Below are 24,310 nucleotides of genomic sequence, written 5' to 3'. Positions count from 1 at the left end.
CAATGAGTCAGCTTACAGACCATGTAGCTTAGACCCCTAGACATAATGAGTCAGGTTACAGACCATGTAGCTAGGACCCCTAGACATAATGAGTACAGCAAACCCAGTAGGCTAGTTATTGGTTTCGTAATACCTCTGCTTTATATTCTCATTATTCATTAGTCAGCTAGTTAACCTTTGCCCTATGCAACTGGGAGACTGTGCTCTTGGTCATTAGTTTAAAGTTGTATTAGTTTTATGTAGAAATGGTATTCACCACCCAACAAAATACTTACTTGCAGATTCCTTCTCAACAATACAACAATAAGAAATAATAAAAGATAAGTACATTTTTGCTTAAGTATAATACAGGAAGGCACAATTTATATTACAATATTTACAGATGTTTTGGGGAAGGGGGGTTTGGGGACAAGTGTTTAAATGATTCAGTACTTAGTAATAATTATAAGAGTCTGATAGCAGCAGTTGTGATGTGTGTGTGTGAGTGAGTGCATATGTGCTAAGGTGTGGACAGTCAGTGCAGGTGCTCCGTGTTCAGCAGTCTGATGGCTTGTAGAAAGAAACTCGTGGCTGGGGTCCTTGATGATACTGCGGGCCTTCCACAGACACCGTGTGGAGTAGATGTCCTGGATGGTGCTGTGTGCCTTCCACAGACACCGTGTGGAGTAGATGTCCTGGATGGTGCTGCGGGCCTTCCACAGATACCGTGTGGAGTAGATGTCCTGGATGGTGCTGCGGGCCTTCCACAGACACCGTGTGGAGTAGATGTCCTGGATGGTGCTGCGGGCCTTCCACAGACACCGTGTGGAGTAGATGTCCTGGATGGTGCTGTGTGCCTTCCACAGACACCGTGTGGAGTAGATGTCCTGGATGGTGCTGCGGGCCTTCCACAGACACCGTGTGGAGTAGATGTCCTGGATGGTGCTGCGGGCCTTCCACAGACACCGTGTGGAGTAGATGTCCTGGATGGTGCTGCGGGCCTTCCACAGACACCGTGTGGAGTAGATGTCCTGGATGGTGCTGCGGGCCTTCCACAGACACTGTGTGGAGTAGATGTCCTGGATGGTGCTGAGGGCCTTCCACAGACACCGTGTGGAGTAGATGTCCTGGATGGTGCTGCTGGCCTTCCACAGACACAGAGTGGAGTAGATGTCCTGGATGGTGCTACGGGCCTTCCACAGACACCGTGTGGAGTAGATGTCCTGGATGGTGCTGCGGGCTTTCCACAGACACCGTGTGGAGTAGATGTCCTGGATGGTGCTGCAGGCCTTCCACAGACACCGTGTGGAGTAGATGTCCTGGATGGTGCTGCGGGCCTTCCACAGACACCGTGTGGAGTAGATGTCCTGGATGGGTGGGAGCATTGATAGTACCATTAGCGCAACAAAACACATTCCTTTGTCTCCAGTGTCCCCAATTAGGGCCTAATAAATAGTTGTTAAGATAAGGAAGAAAGAACACAACAGAGCCCCAGAGCAGCATAAACACTTCACATGCTTTCAAAGGGTCCATAACAAAACACTAAGCAATTACTACAGAGACCATAATAACAGCAGCACTAATAGACCCTGGTCATCCAAAGAAATGTTTCCTAAAATAGATAGCTAGCACCATTATTCTGCTTCCTTGTTAAGTCAACACTTTGCACAGCATATTGGTTTTCCTAGCTGAGTGAAGAAAGATAACAGTTATAGATATTATTACTGATAGTTCTGCAGGTGAGTGAAGAAAGATAACAGTAATGGATATTCTTACTGATAGTTCTGCAGGTGAGTGAAGAAAGATAACAGTTATGAATATTCTTACTGATAGTTCTGCAGGTGAGTGAAGAAAGATAACAGTTATGGATATTCTTACTGATAGTTCTGCAGGTGTGTGAAGAAAGATAACAGTTATGGATATTCTTACTGATAGTTCTGCAGGTGAGTGAAGAAAGATAACAGTTATGGATATTCTTACTGATAGTTCTGCAGGTGAGTGAAGAAAGATAACAGTTATGGATATTCTTACTGATAGTTCTGCAGGTGTGTGAAGAAAGATAACAGTTATGGATATTCTTACTGATAGTTCTGCAGGTGAGTGAAGAAAGATAACAGTTATGGATATTCTTATTGACAGTCCGTAGTAACAACCCATGAGGTGCATTGACAGCAGGTCATCACTGACTGGTCTTAACAGCAGGTCATCACTGACTGGTGTTAGTTAACAGGTCATCACTGACTGGTGTTAGTTAGTTAACAGGTCATCACTGACTGGTGTTAGTTAGTTAACAGGTCATCACTGACTGGTGTTAGTTAGTTAACAGGTCATCACTGACTGGTCTTAACAGGCATCAACAGCAGTATGACAGAGCGAAAACAAGGTTGTATAAAGTAGGACAGACAGGAAATGTTTTATTACAGTACATACTGAACCTATAAACTGAACTCTCCCTCTCAATAATGTTTTACAGGAAGTTCAAGAACAGCGGAAGCCATATGAAGGACAGTATGTCTTGTTCCATGAATATTTAACTGCTGAGTTGACTGTAAGGAAGCCAAATAATTGCTTTAGAGTAAAGTTCTATCTCATCTATGTGTTCCTTTAGTGTTGTTATTAATAGATATAAGAGTCTGTTACCGGGACACAACATGACTGGAGATGGCATCTATGTGTTCCTTTAGTGTTGTTATTAGAGTCTGTTACTGGGACACAACATGACTGGAGATGGCATCTATGTGTTCCTTTAGTGTTGTTATTAGAGTCTGTTACTGGGACACAACATGACTGGAGATGGCATCTATGTGTTCCTTTAGTGTTGTTATTAGAGTCTGTTACTGGGACACAACATGACTGGAGATGGCATCTATGTGTTCCTTTAGTGTTGTTATTAATGGATATTAGAGTCTGTTACCGGGACACAACATGACTGGAGATGGCATCTATGTGTTCCTTTAGTGTTGTTATTAGAGTCTGTTACCGGGACACAACATGACTGGAGATGGCATCTATGTGTTCCTTTAGTGTTGTTATTAGAGTCTGTTACCGGGACACAACATGACTGGAGATGGCATCTATGTGTTCCTTTAGTGTTGTTATTAATGGATATTAGAGTCTGTTACCGGGACACAACATGACAAAACTTCATTGGGCACCATAGTATCATTTTTCATTCTATTTGTGAACTCATGAGATAATGGCATAATGTTAACAGTACAATAACTTGTGCTATTTAGTGCTTCGGCTTCATAAACGCTTAGTTTTCAAAAATTATTGTGTGTGCAACCTCCACCTTGCAACATAACAACATTTCACTTCTTGACCATAGCTAGTTGCCTTGCCAGAAAATAACTATTTCCAAAATGAGGACTCTGAAAAATGTGGACGTCCTGCCTAGAGAAATGCCTGTGTATATATGAGTCCTGAATTAACACATCTGAGTCCTGAATTAACACATCTGTGTCCTGAATTAACTCATATGAGTCCTGAATTAACACATATGATAACTGTGCCAACAGTAGGAGTAGTACACCAGGTCATCAACCCTTTAAAAATAATTTACTAAGATTATGAATATTGCTCACCATGTTATTTCCTTTAAATGGACCAACATCATGTGAATATTGCTCACAATGTTATTTTCCTTCCTTTAAATGGACCAACATCATGTGAATATTGCTCACCATGTTATTTCATTTAAATGGACCAACATCATGTGAATATTGCTCACCATGTTATTTCCTTTAAATGGACCAACATCATGTGAACATTGCTCACCATGTTATTTCCTTTAAATGGACCAACATCATGTGAATATTGCTCACCATGTTATTTCCTTTAAATGGACCAACATCATGTGAACATTGCTCACCATGTTATTTCCTTTAAATGGACCAACATCATGTGAATATTGCTCACCATGTTATTTCCCTTCCTTTAAATGGACTAACATCATGTGAATATTGCTCACCATGTTATTTCCTTTAAATGGACCAACATCATGTGAACATTGCTCACCATGTTATTTCCTTTAAATGGACCAACATCATGTGAACATTGCTCACCATGTTATTTCCTTTAAATGGACCAACATCCTGAGTCCTGAATTAACACATCTGAGTCCTGAATTAACACATCTGAGTCCTGAATTAACACATCTGTGTCCTGAATTAACACATCTGAGTCCTAAATTAACACATATGTGTCCTGAATTAACACATCTGAGTCCTGAATTAACACATCTGAGTCCTGAATTAACACATATGAGTCCTGAATTAACACATCTGAGTCCTGAATTAACACATCTGAGTCCTGAATTAACACATATGTGTCCTGAATTAACACATCTGAGTCCTGAATTAACACATATGTGTCCTGAATTAACACATATGTGTCCTGAATTAACACATATGTGTCCTGAATTAACACATCTGAGTCCTAAATTAACACATATGTGTCCTGAATTAACACATCTGAGTCCTGAATTAACACATCTGAGTCCTGAATTAACACATATGAGTCCTGAATTAACACATCTGAGTCCTGAATTAACACATCTGAGTCCTGAATTAACACATATGTGTCCTGAATTAACACATCTGAGTCCTGAATTAACACATATGTGTCCTGAATTAACACATATGTGTCCTGAATTAACACATATGTGTCCTGAATTAACACATCTGAGTCCTGAATTAACACATATGTGTCCTGAATTAACACATATGTGTCCTGAATTAACACATCTGAGTCCTGAATTAACACATCTGAGTCCTGAATTAACACATATGTGTCCTGAATTAACACATCTGAGTCCTGAATTAACACATATGTGTCCTGAATTAACACATATGTGTCCTGAATTAACACATCTGAGTCCTGAATTAACATCTCTAAAGGTGAAAGTTCTTGAATTATGGTGGCACTTCATTTCTCTAGATTATTTTTTATTTAAAATGTATTTGGGTACATCTTCCCATTTTAAATCAACTCATATGATGACTTTTAATAATTATTTTACCATTATGATAACTGTGCCAACAGTAGGAGTAGTACACCAGGTCATCAACCCTTTAAAAATAATTTACTAAGATTATGAATATTGCTCACCATGTTATTTCCTTTAAATGGACCAACATCATGTGAATATTGCTCACGATGTTATTTTCCTTCCTTTAAATGGACCAACATCATGTGAATATTGCTCACCATGTTATTTCATTTAAATGGACCAACATCATGTGAACATTGCTCACCATGTTATTTCCTTTAAATGGACCAACATCATGTGAATATTGCTCACCATGTTATTTCCTTTAAATGGACCAACATCATGTGAATATTGCTCACCATGTTATTTCCTTTAAATGGACCAACATCATGTGAACATTGCTCACCATGTTATTTCCTTTAAATGGACCAACATCATGTGAATATTGCTCACCATGTTATTTCCTTTAAATGGACCAACATCATGTGAACATTGCTCACCATGTTATTTCCTTTAAATGGACCAACATCATGTGAATATTGCTCACCATGTTATTTCCCTTCCTTTAAATGGACTAACATCATGTGAATATTGCTCACCATGTTATTTCCTTTAAATGGACCAACATCATGTGAACATTGCTCACCATGTTATTTCCTTTAAATGGACCAACATCATGTGAACATTGCTCACCATGTTATTTACTTTAAATGGACCAACATCATGTGAACATTGCTCACCATGTTATTTCCTTTAAATTGACCAACATCATGTGAACATTGCTCACCATGTTATTTCCTTTAAATGGACCAACATCATGTGAATATTGCTCACCATGTTATTTCCTTTAAATGGACCAACATCATGTGAATATTGCTCACCATGTTATTTCCTTTAAATGGACCAACATCATGTGAATATTGCTCACCATGTTATTTCCTTTAAATGGACCAACATCATGTGAACATTGCTCACCATGTTATTTCCTTTAAATGGACCAACATCATGTGAATATTGCTCACCATGTTATTTCCTTTAAATGGACCAACATCATGTGAACATTGCTCACCATGTTATTTCCTTTAAATGGACCAACATCATGTGAATATTGCTCACCATGTTATTTCCCTTCCTTTAAATGGACTAACATCATGTGAATATTGCTCACCATGTTATTTCCTTTAAATGGTCAAACATCATGTGAACATTGCTCACCATGTTATTTCCTTTAATTGGACCAACATCATGTGAATATTGCTCACCATGTTATTTCCTTTAAATGGACCAACATCATGTGAACATTGCTCACCATGTTATTACCTTTAAATGCACCAACATCATGTGAATATTGCTCACCATGTTATTTCCTTTAAATGAACCAACATCATGTGAATATTGCTCACCATGTTATTTCCTTTAAATGGACCAACATCATGTGAACATTGCTCACCATGTTATTTCCTGTAAATGGACCAACATCATGTGAATATTGCTCACCATGTTATTTCCTTTAAATGGACCAACATCATGTGAAACTTAGTGTTAAGACCCACCACATTTATGACATAGTAAAATGGTGAACTAATAATGATATGTAATATAGACCCCTCCCCTGATAACAGTCTGCCACTGGTGAGAATGATCAAGGTCCTTGTACACTGTATCTTTGGAATCAGTGATTTTCAAGGCAGTAGCACCAAAGACATAAAACTGAGGGATACACATTATACTAGTAAAAATAATGTTTTTTTTAATAGCCTTCTTTCATTTTTATTGATCTATACAAAATATTAAATACTTTAGCTGACTGTCTAGCATAAAAAAATAAGAGATATCTCTAAATCCCCAGAACATCACTACAACTCTACACATTAATACTGGAACAAGGATATTTGCAGACCCTGAGCTTTTAAAACAATGCATACACATACAGTTGTGCAGCATAAAGGACTTGCATTAGGTCATTAATAATCAGTTCAATACAAACAAAGACAGTTATGATATGTAACTATTTGTCATTTCAAAGTGTATTTCATGGAAGGGACCCAAATGCCACTGTAATTCAAGAATGACCCAAGTGTAAATAAGACGCTGGGTTTGATCTTGAATAATCAAACCCATTAGGTTTCCTCACCATTGAGTGTACACATGGAAAGCTAACTGTCATTCCTGTAAAGCACCGCTCAGCACAAGGCCCTGATTAATCAATCCATTTACAATGTTTGTTTTATATTTGTTTATCAAATTGGTCAGAGAGGATATACCAAGTTAGTTGAGTTTATCTCTGCCCAAACCCTGACACATCTACTACTGTAAGTGTAACAGGGGTATTTCAGTAGCAATAGCTTCAGAGGAACTGGGCTGGAGACGGGATGGTTCAGGCCCAACCAATTTGTACAGTATTTGGCAGTGTGCTGGACACCTCTGACTGATTCAGGTCAGGTCAGGTTTACGACTCATTTGTGGCACAAAAATGAAAAGCTAGTTTTGAAGTGGGACCGGTTTGTCGGGTTGAAGTGAACATATTGGAGTAAGGGAACCGTGCTCACATCTACTGTATGCGTTGCTCATTTCACCCCGGAGGACTTCGATGGCTTAATATACCCAGTGGACTGCAGCACACAGAATGATACTGTCACATCTGCTCCTGCTACCCCCCCTAGTGGACATCCGGTGTCTTCTTGACCTGCAGCCTTTCCCCCAGTTCTCTCCCTCTCCCTCTTCTTCTCTCTCTGTGTGTGATTGTGTGGTTGGAGACAGGTGTGCTGGACTCAGAGCAGTTCCCCACCAGCTGCAACCCGTTCCATAATCAAGACCTCTACAAATACTCAATCCTGCCACTTCCACTCTGTCAGATCGTAGTCTCCGTTCACGCATCTAGCTATTTGTTGTTATTTAAGATCCTGCTGTGCCTATTTCCGTGCCTGACACTGTTTCTCTTCTCACTGCAGTTTTGCCGCTCTAACTCTGGTTCCACATCTCGTTACCCTGTTCTGGATTCAACTCATCACTTCCTTGGATTCCCCTCCAGACCTGTTTACCCTGTCCCAACGCAGCTCACTCCAACCTCAGCCTCCATAACTGGTTTCCTACAACTCATCCAAGCTTCGCTGGATCTGCACTTCATCTCTTAAGCATTAAGAAGGAAAGAAATTCAACAGATTAACCTTTAACAAGGCACACTTGTTAATTGAAATTCCAGGTGACTACCTCATGAAGCTGGTTGAGAGAATGCCAATAGCGTGCAAAGCTGTCATCAACGCAAAGGGTGGCTACTTTTGAAGAATTGCAAATTTAAAACATATTTTGATTTATTTAAATAGTTTGTTTACTACATGATTCCATATGTTGTATTTCCTAGTTTTGATGCCTTCAGTATTATTCTACAAATCAAAGTTTATTTGTCACGTGCGCCGAATACAACAGGTGAGATGCTTACTTACAGGCTCTAACCAATAGTGCAGGAAAAAAAAGGTGTGTGTGGAAATAAAACAGTAAAGACATTTGAAAATAACAGTAGCAAGGCTGTATACAGACACCAGTTAGTCAGGCTGATTGAGGTAGTATGTAGATCTGGTTAAAGTGACTATGCATATATGATGAACAGAGAGTAGCAGTAGCGTAAAAGAGGGGTTGGCGGGTGGTGGGACACAATGCAGACAGCCCGGTTCGCCAATGTGCGGGAGCACTGGTTGGTCAGGCCAATTGAGGTAGTAGGTACATGAATGTATAGTTAAAGTGACTTTGCATATATGATAAACAGAGAGTAGCAGCAGTGTAAAAGAGGGGTTGGGAGGGGGACACAATGCAAATAGCCCGGGTAACCATTTGGTTACCTGTTCAGGAGGCTTATGGCTTGGGGGTAAAAACTGTTGAGAAGCCTTTTTGCCCTATACTTGGCACTCCGGTACCACGCGGTAGTAGAGAGAACAGTCTATGACTGGGGTCTTTGACAATTTTTAGGGCCTTCCTCTGACAATGTAGAAAATAGTCCAAATTAAGAAAAACCCTTGAATGAGTCCAATCGTTTAACTGGTACTGTACATCCACAAGTCCTAATTGTCTCAGACCACGGGGTCTTGGTCAAAACATATTTTGCGAAACGCTGACCCTTAAGCCATTTGCTGATTCTGAACGGATGCTGCAGTAAATGTTCACACTAAACGGTTAAGTTACAGGTTACTAGTCCACAACCAGCTGTCAAAACAAGCTGCTTCCTGAGCCACTAGTGAGGAGATGGCAACCTTTCTCCATTACCCAGAGAGGAGACAGCACCACTGAAACCACAATGCTGTCTGGTGCCCATGCATGAGGACATTTCAAATAAACCAACTCAATCCCTTTTGTATTATTGTCTGTATGAAGTCTGTATGCTCAACAATATGATAACAGCCTACGGTCCTATTGAGGTCCAGTGAAACATATAGCCAACTACAGGGTTTAGAGGCAGGTGGAGGTGCAGTATATCCACTTCTGCCTAGTCACAGTAATTAGTAATTACCTGTCTGTTGTGGGTTGTTGTTTACACAAGATGGTGAAATGAATCCTGGGAGGTTCATTTAAAAACTCATTATTTGGGGATTATGGCCAAGCACATCCTGTACAATACCGAGGATAATATTCTAATGTAGACAGTTTGTGGGGGTGTGTGTGGCTGTGGAAGACTGGGGCAACAAAATGTTAAAGAGCAGAGCCTTTATAAGGGTCATCCCAGGTGAGGCTTTGGCTTGAGAGGAAAGTAGAAGGCAAGTGGTGATCACTAAGCATCTAAAGGTAGGTTTTCAGTCCTTTTAACAGTTTCATTAGAGGAAACTCGTCTTAATTTATACTAAGACTGCGTGTGCTGACTCTACAGTATGTGCTTTGTGACAGGAGGACGTGCAGGGATGAGACCCATGGACCACAGTGTGCTGAAATGTTGCCTCTTCTCCCTATTCTTGCTAACAGGTAAGATATTGGGTTCCATTTTACTCTTCTTAAAACAGGCGCGAATTATGCTAGAATAATGTAATCTTTGTTCCTATTAGGAGATACGAAGTAAAGAGTGTAAAACACTTTTATGATATGCGATTGCAAACAGCAATATTCATTTTTATTTCTTGTCACAAACAGATATTATTAAAGTCATGAAAAAGAAACATGTCCAATGAAAAATCAAATAAATATAACCCAGCTAGCACATTTGGTTCCTTGGAACTTGCGGGAACGTATGTTTTTGGTTTTACATTGGTTGTGGGAACACAGCCATACGTTTCCTGACTGGTAAAACTGAACGTTTTTTAAACATTCTGAGAGCAGAAGTGAAAATGTTATCTGTTCTGAGAACATTTATTTTTAGGTTGCAGGAAGGTTCTGATAACGTTTTACTCTGGTTCCTTGAACATTTTCCTGGGAGTTATATTTGATTATAATATTGAATTATATTTGATTAAATATGCAGACAGACAGATTAAAAGTAAGTTTACATTGTAATGCCTCTGACAGCCAAATTTCTAGCTCCGTCCATAACTTTTGGACTTTATAGCATTCCCAGAAAGCATGGATTATTGAGTCATTGTTAGTTTTACACTTAAGACATGACTGAATTTGTTTAATTTTTAAGCATACATTTTCATTAACTGTAATTTCGTTAATTAAGCTCCTACATTCCCTCTATCTTGTGCCAACATCAGTTATTTTTAAGCCTTGGTTCCAATAGTTTATATTTATATTTTAAGAGATTGACAGTTGTATATGCTCTCTCCAAGGTTTTGTATATCTTATATCATACGAACATCATTTTTTGACTCATATAGATTTCCTCAGGGTTGCTCTGATGTCCAGAAGATTTCAAATCTAAATTTCGTGATATGTAACTTTTAAGTTGCAGGTATTTGAAAATATCTACATTGGTCAGTCCAACATTGCGTTTTAATTCTGTCATGGAAATAAATATGTTTCCTGTTAAGCAAGTCATTTTATCAAATCAATTCATTTTATGGTTTCCATTCTTTTAGATTTTCATATGAACCAATTTATCGGAGAATTCTGAAAAGCTATTCAATGATTGTTCCATGGGGTTGTTTTTTTAGGGAGTAATATTGCTTCTTGTAAAATACGTTTCATTTTCTTCTATATTGTTATATTGTTCTGAACTATGAAGTTGTTAATGTTCTTAGCTTTATCCATTGAAAATAGACAAAAACAAAAATAAATTATTTTTTGGGATGAGGATGCACATCTTTTTTACTCATATAACAGACCCCATTTCAAAGGTAACAAGCACTCATTAAGATCAGGTGTGGCCAATTAGTGGGCGCGACCAACACACTTTACAAGGTAGAGGATAGAGTTTTGTTGATTGCTGAGAACAAAATCTATATGTTTTTACATAACAATCTTCAAACATTCTCATTACAACAATTTCCTTGTGGTTTTTATAGAAAGTTTTCTTGTATTTTTAAAAAATTGTATTACTTTCTCAGAATGTTCCAAATCCAAGCAACTGTATGCAAAATAACCACAGGACAATCAAGCACTTACCAAGCTCTTAAAACATATTGTTCTCAGAACGTAACTGATAATGGACTAGTGATAAGAGTATCAGGTTTAGATACAGTGCAATATATAGAGAGCATGATCACTTTTCACAGTGAGTCACTACTTTGAAGACATGCAACAACCTTATCCCATTTCATTTTGACTGTGTAAATCATTTATTGTACTGTGTTGTTGAACTTTTGAAAAGCCTCTTTGGTTCCTAGAAAAGCGCTATTTAAATCCAATGTTATATTCTGAAATTAAATACCTGTCTCTGGTTCCACAGTATCTGCATCAGGCACTCTATCCAACGCAGCAGTTCCTACTATCCAACCACTATCTAATACAGCCAGTGCCTCCCAACCAGCCACTTCATCCAGTGCAACGACACCCTCCTGTACAACACGTCGATGTCTGGCCAGCATGCTGATTGCGAAAGAAGCTCGGAGTCCGCCACAGTCTCCACGGTGCATCTCAATTATTCGTGTGCCGTCAATCGTGTACGAAACTCTGTCTGTCGTAAGTCCCTTTCCTTTCCTTTTAATTGGGTTTTCTACAATGTGATGAGTTTCAGAGATAACCTATTGACATTTCTATCACTGTGTGATGAATTATCCTGTTCCTAATAAGGATACAAAAAACCTCCGCTTCGAGAGTCGTCTGGAAGTCCCGCTGGTAAGTACCCTCTTAGGAAGAAAAAAAAGGTGCTATAACCTAAAAGGGTTCTCCGACTGTCTTCATAGGAGAACCTTTTGAAGAACCCTATTTGATTCCAGGTAGAACCCTTTTGGGTTCAATGTAGAATCCTTTCCACAGAGGGTTTGACCTGGAACCAAAAAGAGTTTTCCTATGAGGACAGCTGAAGAACCCTTTTGGAACCCCTTATTCTAAGAGTGTAGGCACAAAACATCCAGGGAGACATTCAAGTAAATGGGACATTTTGTAATACCACTCATTATGATTATACACTACAGTCTTGGGAAGACCCTGATTTATCATGGAACACATCAGTCTATCATCATGATGTGGTGGTCCTGCCTGTCAGCAAAATCTGGACTCCTGAACTCCATGTGACTAATGGGTGAGTCCACTAACAGAATACAATAACTTATGTTATGTTTCATTATAATTTTTCATTTAGATTTTATAACAGTCAATTTATGTGTAATCTTCTAAATAGCGAGTGAAACATGGACAGAATTAGAGACAGTACTAATATGTTTTAAGTGGCCAAATGTTTAGGTGTGACAGTTTAGTAGATCAATCCTCAGTTGTCTGTCCTCAACCTCTCATGTCTAAAGAGTGCAAACAACGATGAAGCACGGCAACAAGGATTTGCTGGTGCACAGCAACGGGACTATAGAGCACATGGTCATCATGAACACTGTGGTGGGCTGTGAAGTCAATCTGTACAACTACCCCTTCGCTTCAGATTTCTGTGCCATCGCCCTTAATGTCTGGGCAATTAGTGGTAAGTGCATCATTTCAAACCTCATTTTGTCTGCTAAATGGCTCTTGCACACCATTATTTACCAAAGCTCTTACTAACCAAAAACAACAAACCAAAAAACTTTTTTGTTGTCCCATACTAAAGATTCCATCTTTAACTAAAGTTATCTCCCAAATTAAATAATGTTAATTCATAAGTTAATAACAAATCATAATTATATTAACAACATAACAAATGCAAGCTCTAATTCGTTGTATAGCCTAGTTGAAGGTGGTGGCGTGAAATAGACACATGCGTAGGTAAATGGTAAGCTTTCACCTAGCCTCAAAGTGGAAGTTCTGCATTTTACAACTTGATGTTAGATGGTTCCTCACCCTAAAAGTAGTATGGGCAAGGAGAAACTGTAATCCATGGTTCAGTTTTCTCTGAACAGCCACTACAAACTTTAGCCACCGCTAACAAAAAATCTATGCGAGTGAAAGGGGAAATCATGCAATTGTCAAATGTCAATTTTACAAAATCATTTTTTTCCCTCATTTTTTTTATTTGTGGTAGTTTTTCCATCCCCTCCTGAGAACCAAGCTAAAACCGAACAAAGAGCCTAAAATCAAGGAATGAACAAAAGCAAATATGTTGTGGACCGTTACACCCCTAATGCCTATTGATATAAAACATTGTTTTTGTTATAAACTATGTTATGATCTATGAATGACTGATCTAGTATCAAATATCTGCCTTTCCAGGATGTGGCATGTTCCTGGACTTTGGGAATGTGAGCAAAACTAGTGCAAACCGTGGGGACTGGCTAACCGAGGAGGTGGAACTCAATGCTAAAGGAGGCAGAGATGATCGCAACTATCTATGGGTTAGTGAGTGGTCCTGGTGATTTCAGTAGTTTATGTGACATGTAAAGTATCTCTATCTATAGGTTAGTGAGTGGTCCTGGTGATTTCAGTAGTTTATGTGACATGTAGAGTAAAGTATCTTTATCTATGGGTTAGTGAGTGGTCCTGGTGATTTCAGTAGTTTATGTGACATGTAAAGTATCTCTATCTATGGGTTAGTGAGTGTTCCTGGTGATTTCAGTAGTTTATGTGACATGTAGAGTAAAGTATCTTTATCTATGGGTTAGTGAGTGCTCCTGGTGATTTCAGTAGTTTATGTGACATGTAGAGTAAAGTATCTATCTATGGGTTAGTGAGTGCTCCTGGTGAGTTCAGTAGTTTATGTGACATGTAAAGTATCTCTATCTATGGGTTAGTGAGTGTTCCTGGTGATTTCAGTAGTTTATGTGGGACATGTAAAGTATCTTTATCTATGGGTTAGTGAGTGGTCCTGGTGATTTCAGTAGTTTATGTGACATGTAGAGTAAAGTATCTTTATCTATGGGTTAGTGAGTGGTCCTGGTGATTTCAGTAGTTTATGTGACATGTAAAGTATCTCTATCTATGGGTTAGTGAGTGGTCCTGGTGATTTCAGTAGTTTATGTGACATGTAGAGTAAAGTATCTTTATCTATGGGTTAGTGAGTGTTCCTGGTGATTTCAGTAGTTTATGTGACATGTAGAGTAAGGTATCTTTATCTATGGGTTAGTGAGTGCTCCTGGTGATTTCAGTAGTTTATGTGACATGTAGAGTAAAGTATCTTTATCTATGGGTTAGTGAGTGCTCCTGGTGATTTCAGTATATGTGACATGTAGAGTAAAGTATCTTTATCTATGGGTTAGTGAGTGGTCCTGGTGATTTCAGTAGTTTATGTGACATGTAGAGTAAAGTATCTTTATCTATGGGTTAGTGAGTGTTCCTGGTGATTTCAGTAGTTTATGTGACATGTAGAGTAAGGTATCTTTATCTATGGGTTAGTGAGTGCTCCTGGTGATTTCAGTAGTTTATGTGACATGTAGAGTAAAGTATCTTTATCTATGGGTTAGTGAGTGCTCCTGGTGATTTCAGTATATGTGACATGTAGAGTAAAGTATCTTTATCTATGGGTTAGTGAGTGTTCCTGGTGATTTCAGTAGTTTATGTGGGGCATGTAGAGTAAAGTATCTTTATCTATGGGTTAGTGAGTGTTCCTGGTGATTTCAGTAGTTTATGTGGGGCATGTAGAGTAAAGTATCTTTATCTATGGGTTAGTGAGTGTTCCTGGTGATTTCAGTAGTTTATGTGACATGTAGAGTAAAGTATCTTTATCTATGGGTTAGTGAGTGCTCCTGGTGATTTCAGTTGTATTTTATTCATGTGGGACATGTAAAGGTACCTTCTTATTTTTATGGGCAAAGCTTAAACATTTACACTCAAAAAAACAATACACTTATTCAAAACAAATGATTTCTGCCTGGCTTTTTATTTTATTTATTTAAACTTTATTTAACTAGGCAAGTCAGTTTAGAACAAATTCTTATTTACAATGACGGCCTTCCAAAAGGCCTCCTGCGTGGACGGGGGCTGGGATAAACACAACACTACATATAGAGAGACCTAAGACAAAAACATAGCAAGCCAGCAACACATGACAACACAACATGGTAGCAACACAACATCATGGTAGCAACACAACATGGTAGCAGCACAAAACATGGTACAAACATTATTGGGCACAGACAACAGCACAAAGGGCAAGAAGGTACAGACAGCAATACATCATGCAAAGCAGCCACAACTGTCAGTACGAGTGTCTGTGATTGAGTCTTTGAATGAAGAGATTGAGATAAAACTGTCTAGTTTGAGTGTTTGTTGCAGCTCGTTCCGGTCACTAGCTGCAGGGAACTGAAAAGACGAGCGACCCAGGGATGTGTGTCCTTTGGGGACCTTTAACAGAATGTGACTGGCAGAACAGGTGTTGTATGTGGAGGATGAGAAGTGCAGTAGATATCTCAGATAGGGGGGAGTGAGGCCTCAGAGGGTTTTATAAATAAGCATCAACCAGAGGGTCTTGTGACGGGTATACAGAGATGACCAGTTTACAGAGGAGTATAGAGCGCAGTGATGGCAAATCTGATGGCCGACTGATGAAGAACATCTCGAGATAACCCTTACCTACCGATCTATAAATTATGTCTCCGTAATCTAGCATGGTCCTCTGAATCAGGGTTAGTTTGGCAGCTGGGGTGAAAGATAGAAGAAAGTCTAGATTTAACTTTAGCCTGCAGCTTTGATATGTGCTGAGAGAAGGAGAAGGACAGGACCGTCTAGCCATACTCCCTTGTATGAGGTGACTACCTCAACCCCTCAGAGGTAAGGTTAAGGAAAGCTTGCTGGACACTAAGAAAGCTTTGTTGTAGAGCATTTAACAAACTCCTGGGAGGGACCAGCTGACTATCATCTACATTTTATTGATTTTTTTTACCTTTATTTAACTAGGCAAGTCAGTTAAGAACAAATCCTTATTTTTAATGACGGCCTAGGAACAGTGGGTTAACAGGGGGTTAACAGGGGCAGAACGACAGATTTGTACCTTGTCAGCTCTGGGATTTGAACTTGCAACCTTTCAACTGCTAGTCCAATGCTCTAACCACTAGGCTACCCTGCCGCCCCATATAAATGGATGAGAGAGCTTCCTACTGCCTGAGCTATGTTGATGCAAATTGAGAAGAGCGTGGGGCCTAGGATTGAGACTTGGTGACAGGCAGTAGCTGAGACAGCAGATTTTCTGACACTGCACTCTGAGGTAGTTAGCAAACCAGGCCAAAGACCCCCCAGAGACACCAATACTCCTTAGCCGGCTTATCTGTCTGTCTTCACAGGTGTCGCTGAAAATGCGGTCTGAAAACCCGTTTCTGTCCCTGGTCCTGCCCAGTATACTAATCATCTTGGCTGATGTGGTGAGCTTCTCCCTGCCACTGGGAGAGAGCAAGCGCATCCCCTTCAAGGTTAAACTGGTTCTCAGCTTCATCATGTTCCTCAACATCCTCAACGACCTACTGCCTGGAGGAGGCCAGTGCAGCCCCATCATCCGTGAGTATCCTGTGTGTAATGCACAAGAATGAAACAGCATTTTGTTATAAACGGTGTGTATGTATCAGAGTTATAGAGCGACTGCGCCAAAAAACAAAACATTCCTTTTGCAAACAGCCAATCAAACATTTATTCTATTGTAAAAATTGACTACAAAGTGTAAAAACGGACATTTTTGTCATAAAATCAGCCTCTTCCAAAACTGTATTTGGTACCTAAGTGTGTCACAGCGTAAATTAAGGTTGGGTTTGTATTCCAATCATGTCATCAATTCATGCCCCCTTTTGCCCAGGTGGCACCGTGTTGTTTGTGGAAGAGTGGGCAAGTTTGTTTTGCATGGCCCGGTGCCCCTGGTGGGTGGATATTTCTCCAATGCTGTGTAGCTCAGTTGGTAGAGCATGGTGCTTGCAATGCCAGGGTTGTGGGTTCGATTCCCATGGGGGACCAGTATGGGGATAAAATCTGAAAATGTGTGAACTCATTACAGTAAGTCGCTCTGGATAAGCGCATCTACTAAACATGTAAAATGCAATTGACTCGTAGGAAATGAACCAATGGAATGGTCGAAAATGAGAGAACCCTGCCCACCCGGGGAACTAGGCCATGTCAAATTATTCATATTTCCTCGTGCACCGAGAAACAGTCTTCTTCAGACAATACGGTGTAGATGGGTGGTCTGCCACATATTATGTTTGGCAGGAGCTTGATGTGCAATGCACATATTGAGCGCGAAATACTCTAGTGAAAATGGGCTTCCATAAAATTGTTCAACAATCTTGGGCAGGATATGGATTAACTGTTACATCTCATGCTAGCTACTACTTTTGTGGGCTGTCAACCCTCAAACCTGAGACTGCCTGGTGTTGTTGGTTACACTAGCAAGCAAAGTTAGCTAGCTACATTATTTGATCATGCTAATGAGCCAGGCTAGCTATGACACTATCATGTAACTAACAGTTAGCTAACATTAGCAAGCTAGCTACCTTGATCTTGCAGTTAAAAAAGCTGTTAGCAAGGGATCTTGATTGGCTATCAGGGCAGATCTTGCTAACTATAGCCTATTCATTGCCATTTCAGGTTGGCTAGGATGTAGCCAGCTTGCTTTCAATAATCTTTCAATTCCAACTGGCAAGCCAAAAGATCCCTGCTAGTTAACATTAGCGAATGTAACTAACTATACCTAATTTCAAGTCAGATTTGCAAATTAAGCAGCTAACAAGCTAGAAAAACAAGTAAAAATTAGATTTTACTGAGTTACAGTTTAAATAAGGAAATCAGTCAATTGAAATAAATTCATTAGGCCCTAATCTATGGAATTTACATGACTGTGAATACAGATATGCATCTGTTGGTCACAGATACTTGGATCAGAAAACCAGTCAGTATCTGGTGTGACCACTATTTGCCTCATGCAGTGCGACACTCCTTCACATAGAGTTGACCAGGCTGTTGCTTGTGGCCTGTGGAATGTTGTCCCACTCCTCTTCAATGGTTGTGCAAAGTTGCTGGATATTGGCGGGAACTGGAACATGCTGTTGGAACACAAGTTGATCCAGAGCATCCCAAACATGCTCAATGCGTGACATGTCTGGTGAGTATGCAGGCCATGGAAGAACTGGGAAATGTTCAGCTTCCAGGAATTGAGTACAGATTCTTGCAACATGGGGCAGTACATTATCATTCTGAAACATGGTGATGGCGGCGGATGAATGGCACGACAATGGGCCTCAGGATCTCGTCACGGTAACTCTGATTTCAAATTACCATCGATAAAATGCAATTGTGTTTGTTGTCCGTAGCTTATGACTGCCCATACCATAACCCCACCTCCACCATGGGGCACTCTGTTCACAACGTTGCAAACCGCTCAGCCAAACACGCTGTCTGCCATCTGCCCGGTACAGCTGAAACCAGGATTAATCCATGAAGAGCACACTTCTCCAGTGTGCCAGTGGCCATCGAAGGTATAGGATTTGCCCTATGAAGTCGGTTACGACGCCAGTCAGGTTAAGACCCTGGTAAAGACAACAAGCAGGCAGATGCGCTTCCCTGAGACTGTTTCTGACAGCTTGTGCAGAAATTCTTCAGTTGTGCAAACCCACAGTTTCATCAGCTGTCCGGGTGGCTGGTCTCAGACCATTATGGGATCAGCCGTCTTGCTTCAGGGGGAGATGTGGCGATATGCTGATATCTACAGTATCTAATGATGTTATGTCAAGTTCATAAACCCACTGCCAGGCATGCATAGTACAACCTGTGATGTTCTATACTGAACAAAAATATAAAGGCAACATGTAAAGTGTTGGTCCCATGTTTCATGAGCTGAAATAAAAAATCCCAGAAATGTTCCATATGCACAAAAAGCTTATTTCTCTAAAATTTTATGCACACATTTGTTTACATCCCTGTTAGTGAGCATTTCTCCTTTGCCAAGATAATCCATCCACCTGACAGGTGTGGCATATAAAGAAGCTGATTAAACAACATAATTCCACAGGTGCACCTTGTGCCGGGGGACAATAAAAGGCCACTCTAAAATGTGCAGTTTTGTCACAAAACACAATGTGTTGTAGGACCGCTGAGCTGACTGAAGACCGCGGGCATTCAACTCGCAGTAGTTGATATCGTTTTCACGGTAACATGTATTTACATCACATGATGAAGCTTTGAAACTATGTTGCAAGGTACATTCGCAGCAAGGTTATGTAGAACGAGTATCACATGAAACATTCCAGACACTGGTTCTTGCCATCTTGGCATACTTTTGATTTGACAGAGAACTATATGCTAGCCTAAGGTTAGACAGGCTAGCCTAAGGTTAGACAGGCTAGCCTAAGGTTAGACAGGCTAGCCTAAGGTTAGACAGGCTAGCCTAAGGTTAGACAGGCTAGCCTAAGGTTAGACAGGCTAGCCAGCTCCCCCCAGTTTGGCAAAACATATGGTCGATTAGAGTTTCTATTCGCCTCTTATTTTCTACTTTAGCCTACACACAGAACTGAATTAGATGACCATCTTGAGATGGCGAGTCACTCAGGTGGGGTGAAACCACAACCCAAAGACAACTTTTGTTTGGCTTCAATCACGACCGCTAGCATTTCATAATGAGACAAATCTAAAACGAGGCCAAATCAGGAATTTCAGCCGCCCTTTAAGAATGTGCAGAAAGCTCACTCCACAGCTAGCTTGAAATGTTGCCGAGGGAGCTATGAAATTGGATATTTTTCTATAGCTCAATTGTTTGGTACGGTGTCGAGGTGGACGGCTGATGTGTGTTTGGGAGCAGTGATCCTGAACAGCAACAGTGATCCTAGTGATCCGTTGGGTGCAGAGATCCTGAACAGTGATCCTAGTGATCCGTTGGGAGCAGAGATCCTGAACAGTGATCCTAGTGATCCGTTGGGTGCAGAGATCCTGAACAGTGATCCTAGTGATCCGTTGGGAGCAGAGATCCTGAACAGCAACAGTGATCCTAGTGATCTGTTGGGAGCAGAGTTTCACTATTTCCAGCCCGGTATGTTACAGGGACAGTAAAGAAAGATATACTGGTAGCAGCACACTGATGTCGGTTTCATGTATACAGGACCTCTCTGCCACCATATAACACTCACACATCTCTCTCGTTGTTCTCCATAGGAAAGCACTTCTGTTTCTGTTTGGTCATCCTGGTGTTGAGCACGTTGCAGTCTATGGTGCTCACACGCCTGGCTAAGTGTGGCACTCTCTGGCCCTGCAGCCTCTCCAAGTCCAAAGACTCACTGCTTAAAGACACAGACAATGAAGAGGGTAAACGTTTTCATTCTTCTGTCATCTCAGTTACCCACAGGGCAAGATATATTTTTTTCTGGTTGCCAAAGAAGACGTTACCAAACCTCCTTATTAGGGCAGCCAGAGTTAATCAGTTAAGTGCACAATATTTTATTTACTATTAATCGCATTGTGTGAAAGTGTTGAATACACTGAAAACATCAAATACATAATCTATACAGCAAAAATGTACAATACCATGTAAAAACAAGTGGACATTGAGATGAAATAATGTCCTTTCTTTGACCTAATTTTACTAACTGTTACATTAGACAGAATCAAGACGTCAATATTCTTAATGTTTCTTTGTATTTAAAAATCCTAAAACTACAGCTCACTTTGGAATGTATTTCCCCTCCCCCAGTTAATTGTTGGCAGCCCTAGTCTTTATGCAACCATTTCTAACCTGACCATGATGTCATAATGACTTTATTGCAACCAGTCTACATTAAGGGGTACCCCATTTAAATATATGCTTATAGGGGGGATTTAAACCATTTATTTAAACCATTTACTGACACTGTTACTGTTTGAGAGTTTTTATTTTTGCCATCATTTCCAATTGGTGGTCAAATATGACACCTGTTGGCACTTTTAGGGTCAAAAAAATTAAATCATCACCATAAACAAGTCGAGGTATTTTGTTAATGCACAACCATTCTTACTCTCTAGCTGCAGTTGACGTCTTTCCCAGCATATTTCTCGCATGTCCACAAATAATAATGTTAATCATGTTATCCCTTTTCCTCTCATTTACTTTGTCTGATATTAAAGCCTCAGAGGAAGAGAAGAATACAGCCCTCCAGAAGGTGGTGAAGTTTCTCAACAAAATGGCTGCACAAGACCACAAAAATGCTATACACCATCGCTTTGCCAACAAAGTGGACTTGGTCTGTTTCTGTATCTATCTCACCGTCCTCATTGTTTATGCAGTCGTCATTTTATATTTCTCCTTTGGTTCTCGATGTGAGATCAACCATTTAGAATTCTGGCATTAAATTCTTTATTTGCGTTTAACAATGATATGTAAATAAATATAAAGTATGTGTGTATTCTTCAGTAGAGATTTAACAATATTTATTTCAATATGTTTGAGCTAAGAATTAAATTGATTAGGACTATGCATCCTACCTTTGAAACACCTCTGCATATCTATCCATTTTCCATTCTTCCTGTGCCATCCAAATTCCTGCATAGCCTACTGGTCAACGTACTGTAGTCAAAAATAATGCGAACGATGATGGTCAGTGATGAAGATGCGTCTAGCAACTTGCTGGTGCCGAGGCCCAGCATGATGACTCAATCACGATTTATGATATTGTTTGAATGACAGACCATCTGGGGGCTATTACAGGGGTCAAACACCTTATCTGTGGCAATCTCGATGAAAACACATTCCCATGGAAGTCCTGGGGGTCACTGACGCCAGGATAAGATGTAAAGACTGATGAAACTTGAATCGACTAAATGAATGTTACTGTGTGAATGAAATTGTCATGTTTGGATTGTTTCAAGAGTTCATAAAGGGCTATGTATTTTGGTATGTTTTATAATACTATGCTATGCATTTTTATATGTTTTATAATACTATGCTATGTATTTTTCTACGCTTTTAAGACTTAGGATATTTTATATTCTCTTTATCGTGAAGATTACTGGTATGTACCATTTGCTAATTGTATTCTTATTGCGTAACTGTAATAAATCGGATTACTTTCAAATAGATACAAACCGTAGTCCTCACATTTGAGTAATATTCCTTGAATTATTATTTGGTGGAATGTCTAATGGTAAATGGTATTCACAATATACATAGCATATATATCTCTAACTGTGCATCTCTGAGCTAAGGTTAACTCAATAATGTAATGCTAGGACATCGATTGCAAGATATTACCTCCTTGTCCCTTAGCCTCTTAATGATTGCCTAATGGTAAACCTACACACGTCTTACAGTATTCCGAATGGTGACGCAAGGCTTGCAACCTTGGCAATACCCACTGGATACGATAATGGGCCCATAGTGTTCACATGATAATGGAGTCAGGTGGTATATCATAGTAGGGTCATAGACCCCTACACTAATTCTGTCATCCTCAGACGAAGTGAATGTTCACTATTCTACATTACCAGGTTGTTAGCTAGCTAGGTAACATGACTAAACAACCCACTGGGCAAAAACTGGTTGAATCAATGTTGTTTCCATGTCATTTCAACCCCCCAAAAATGAATGTAATGACATTGAATCAACATGGAAAACTGATAGGATCAGCAGAAAGTCATCAACATTAAGGGCATTTTTTTCCCACCCAGCTTTTAAACCAAATCCAATGATGTGGTGACATTTGTTGTTGAATTCATGTTAGTTGACAAATCAACCAAATTTAAATCAAAACTAAACGTTGAACTAACATCTGTGCCCAGTGAGAATGTTGTTTGTTATCAAACCCCAAAAATAGCGACCCACAACATGGTTATATACAATGCGCATAACAAGAATAACAAGTAGCCTCTTAGAGAAAAGGTTTCCAAAAGGGTTCTGCGGCTGTCCCTATAGGTGAACCCTTTTTGGTTCCAGGTAGAACCCCCTGTGGAAAGGGTTCTACATGGAACCTTAAAGGATTGTACCTGGAGCCAAAATGGGTTCTTCAAAGGGTTATCCTATGGGGACAGCCTTGTTATCTAAGAGTGTAATATGGGGCACAACTTTTGAACGGTGTGGGCTACAGACACACAGTTTTCAGCAGTGGAACTGTGCAGACATGATTGTGACGAAACCGTGCTCCGTTTGTCCTCTATGGCAGTCAGGGGTTGACCCTTAATGAATACATGGAAAGGGGACTGTAGCTGTAGTATAGATGCAGTGTGAAGGCCTTAAATTATCTCCTAACTAAGCAGGTTCTCAACCTTCCTGTTTCAAATTTAAGAGTATTATCTGGTGAGAACGCATTAATTAAATATACCGGTGCTGTTGAGTGGAACAAACTATGACAGCAAGTCAGAGCCATGCCGACCACAACTTCATTTAAAAAGAATGTCAAAAGCTGGCGAACTGCAGCCCCCCAAACGATTCCTTCTCGTTTGAGTTTGAGCAGAGACTGTGTGTATGTTTTGTGTCCATCTTAACATTCAATAATATATTAATTGCATTTCATCTTGCACCATGTGATGAATTACCAGTCCTAAACATGTATTTTTCACCCTCTACAGTATGCACCATGTGATGAATTACCAGTCCTAAACATGTATTTTTCACCCTCTACAGTATGCTGTTATTGCTGCCAGCAGCATGACCTCTTTTACAGTTGTTGGTTGGAGCAGGTCTCCACAGCCGCTGAGCCGGAGGAGTTTGTATTAAAGGCTCTGCATGGTCAATCTGACAGTGGTCGTACAGCACTTACTGCGATACCGGCTCCGCAAAAGTCAGTGCAGACATACGGTGGCTTGCGAAATTATTCACCCCCTTGGCATTTTTACTTTTTTGTTACCTTACAAATGAATTAAAATAGATTTTGGAATTAAATGGAATTAAAATAGATTTTTGGGGGGGATTTGTATAATTTGATTTACACAACATACCACTTTGAAGATGCAAAATATTTTTTATTGTGA

The 24,310-nt window shown here is 39.9% G+C and overlaps 1 protein-coding gene across 1 annotated transcript; it reads left to right on the top strand.

The window, feature by feature from the left end:
* Positions 1-11,911: 11,911 nt before the first annotated feature.
* On the top strand, positions 11,912-22,337 carry LOC139397100 (5-hydroxytryptamine receptor 3A-like). Its single transcript, XM_071143967.1, has 8 exons — positions 11,912-12,007; positions 12,119-12,163; positions 12,463-12,569; positions 12,790-12,959; positions 13,682-13,803; positions 16,684-16,894; positions 20,528-20,677; positions 21,473-22,337. Exons 1-8 carry the CDS (start codon positions 11,912-11,914, stop codon positions 21,694-21,696), a joined length of 1,125 nt encoding a protein of 374 aa, XP_071000068.1. The 3' UTR covers positions 21,697-22,337.
* Positions 22,338-24,310: the final 1,973 nt, after the last annotated feature.

This window comes from Oncorhynchus clarkii, unplaced genomic scaffold, assembly GCF_045791955.1.
Source record: "Oncorhynchus clarkii lewisi isolate Uvic-CL-2024 unplaced genomic scaffold, UVic_Ocla_1.0 unplaced_contig_1131_pilon_pilon, whole genome shotgun sequence".
Lineage (NCBI taxonomy): Eukaryota > Metazoa > Chordata > Actinopteri > Salmoniformes > Salmonidae > Oncorhynchus > Oncorhynchus clarkii.
Note: the sequence above shows the minus strand (reverse complement) of the source record. Positions and strands in the feature narration are given on the sequence as shown.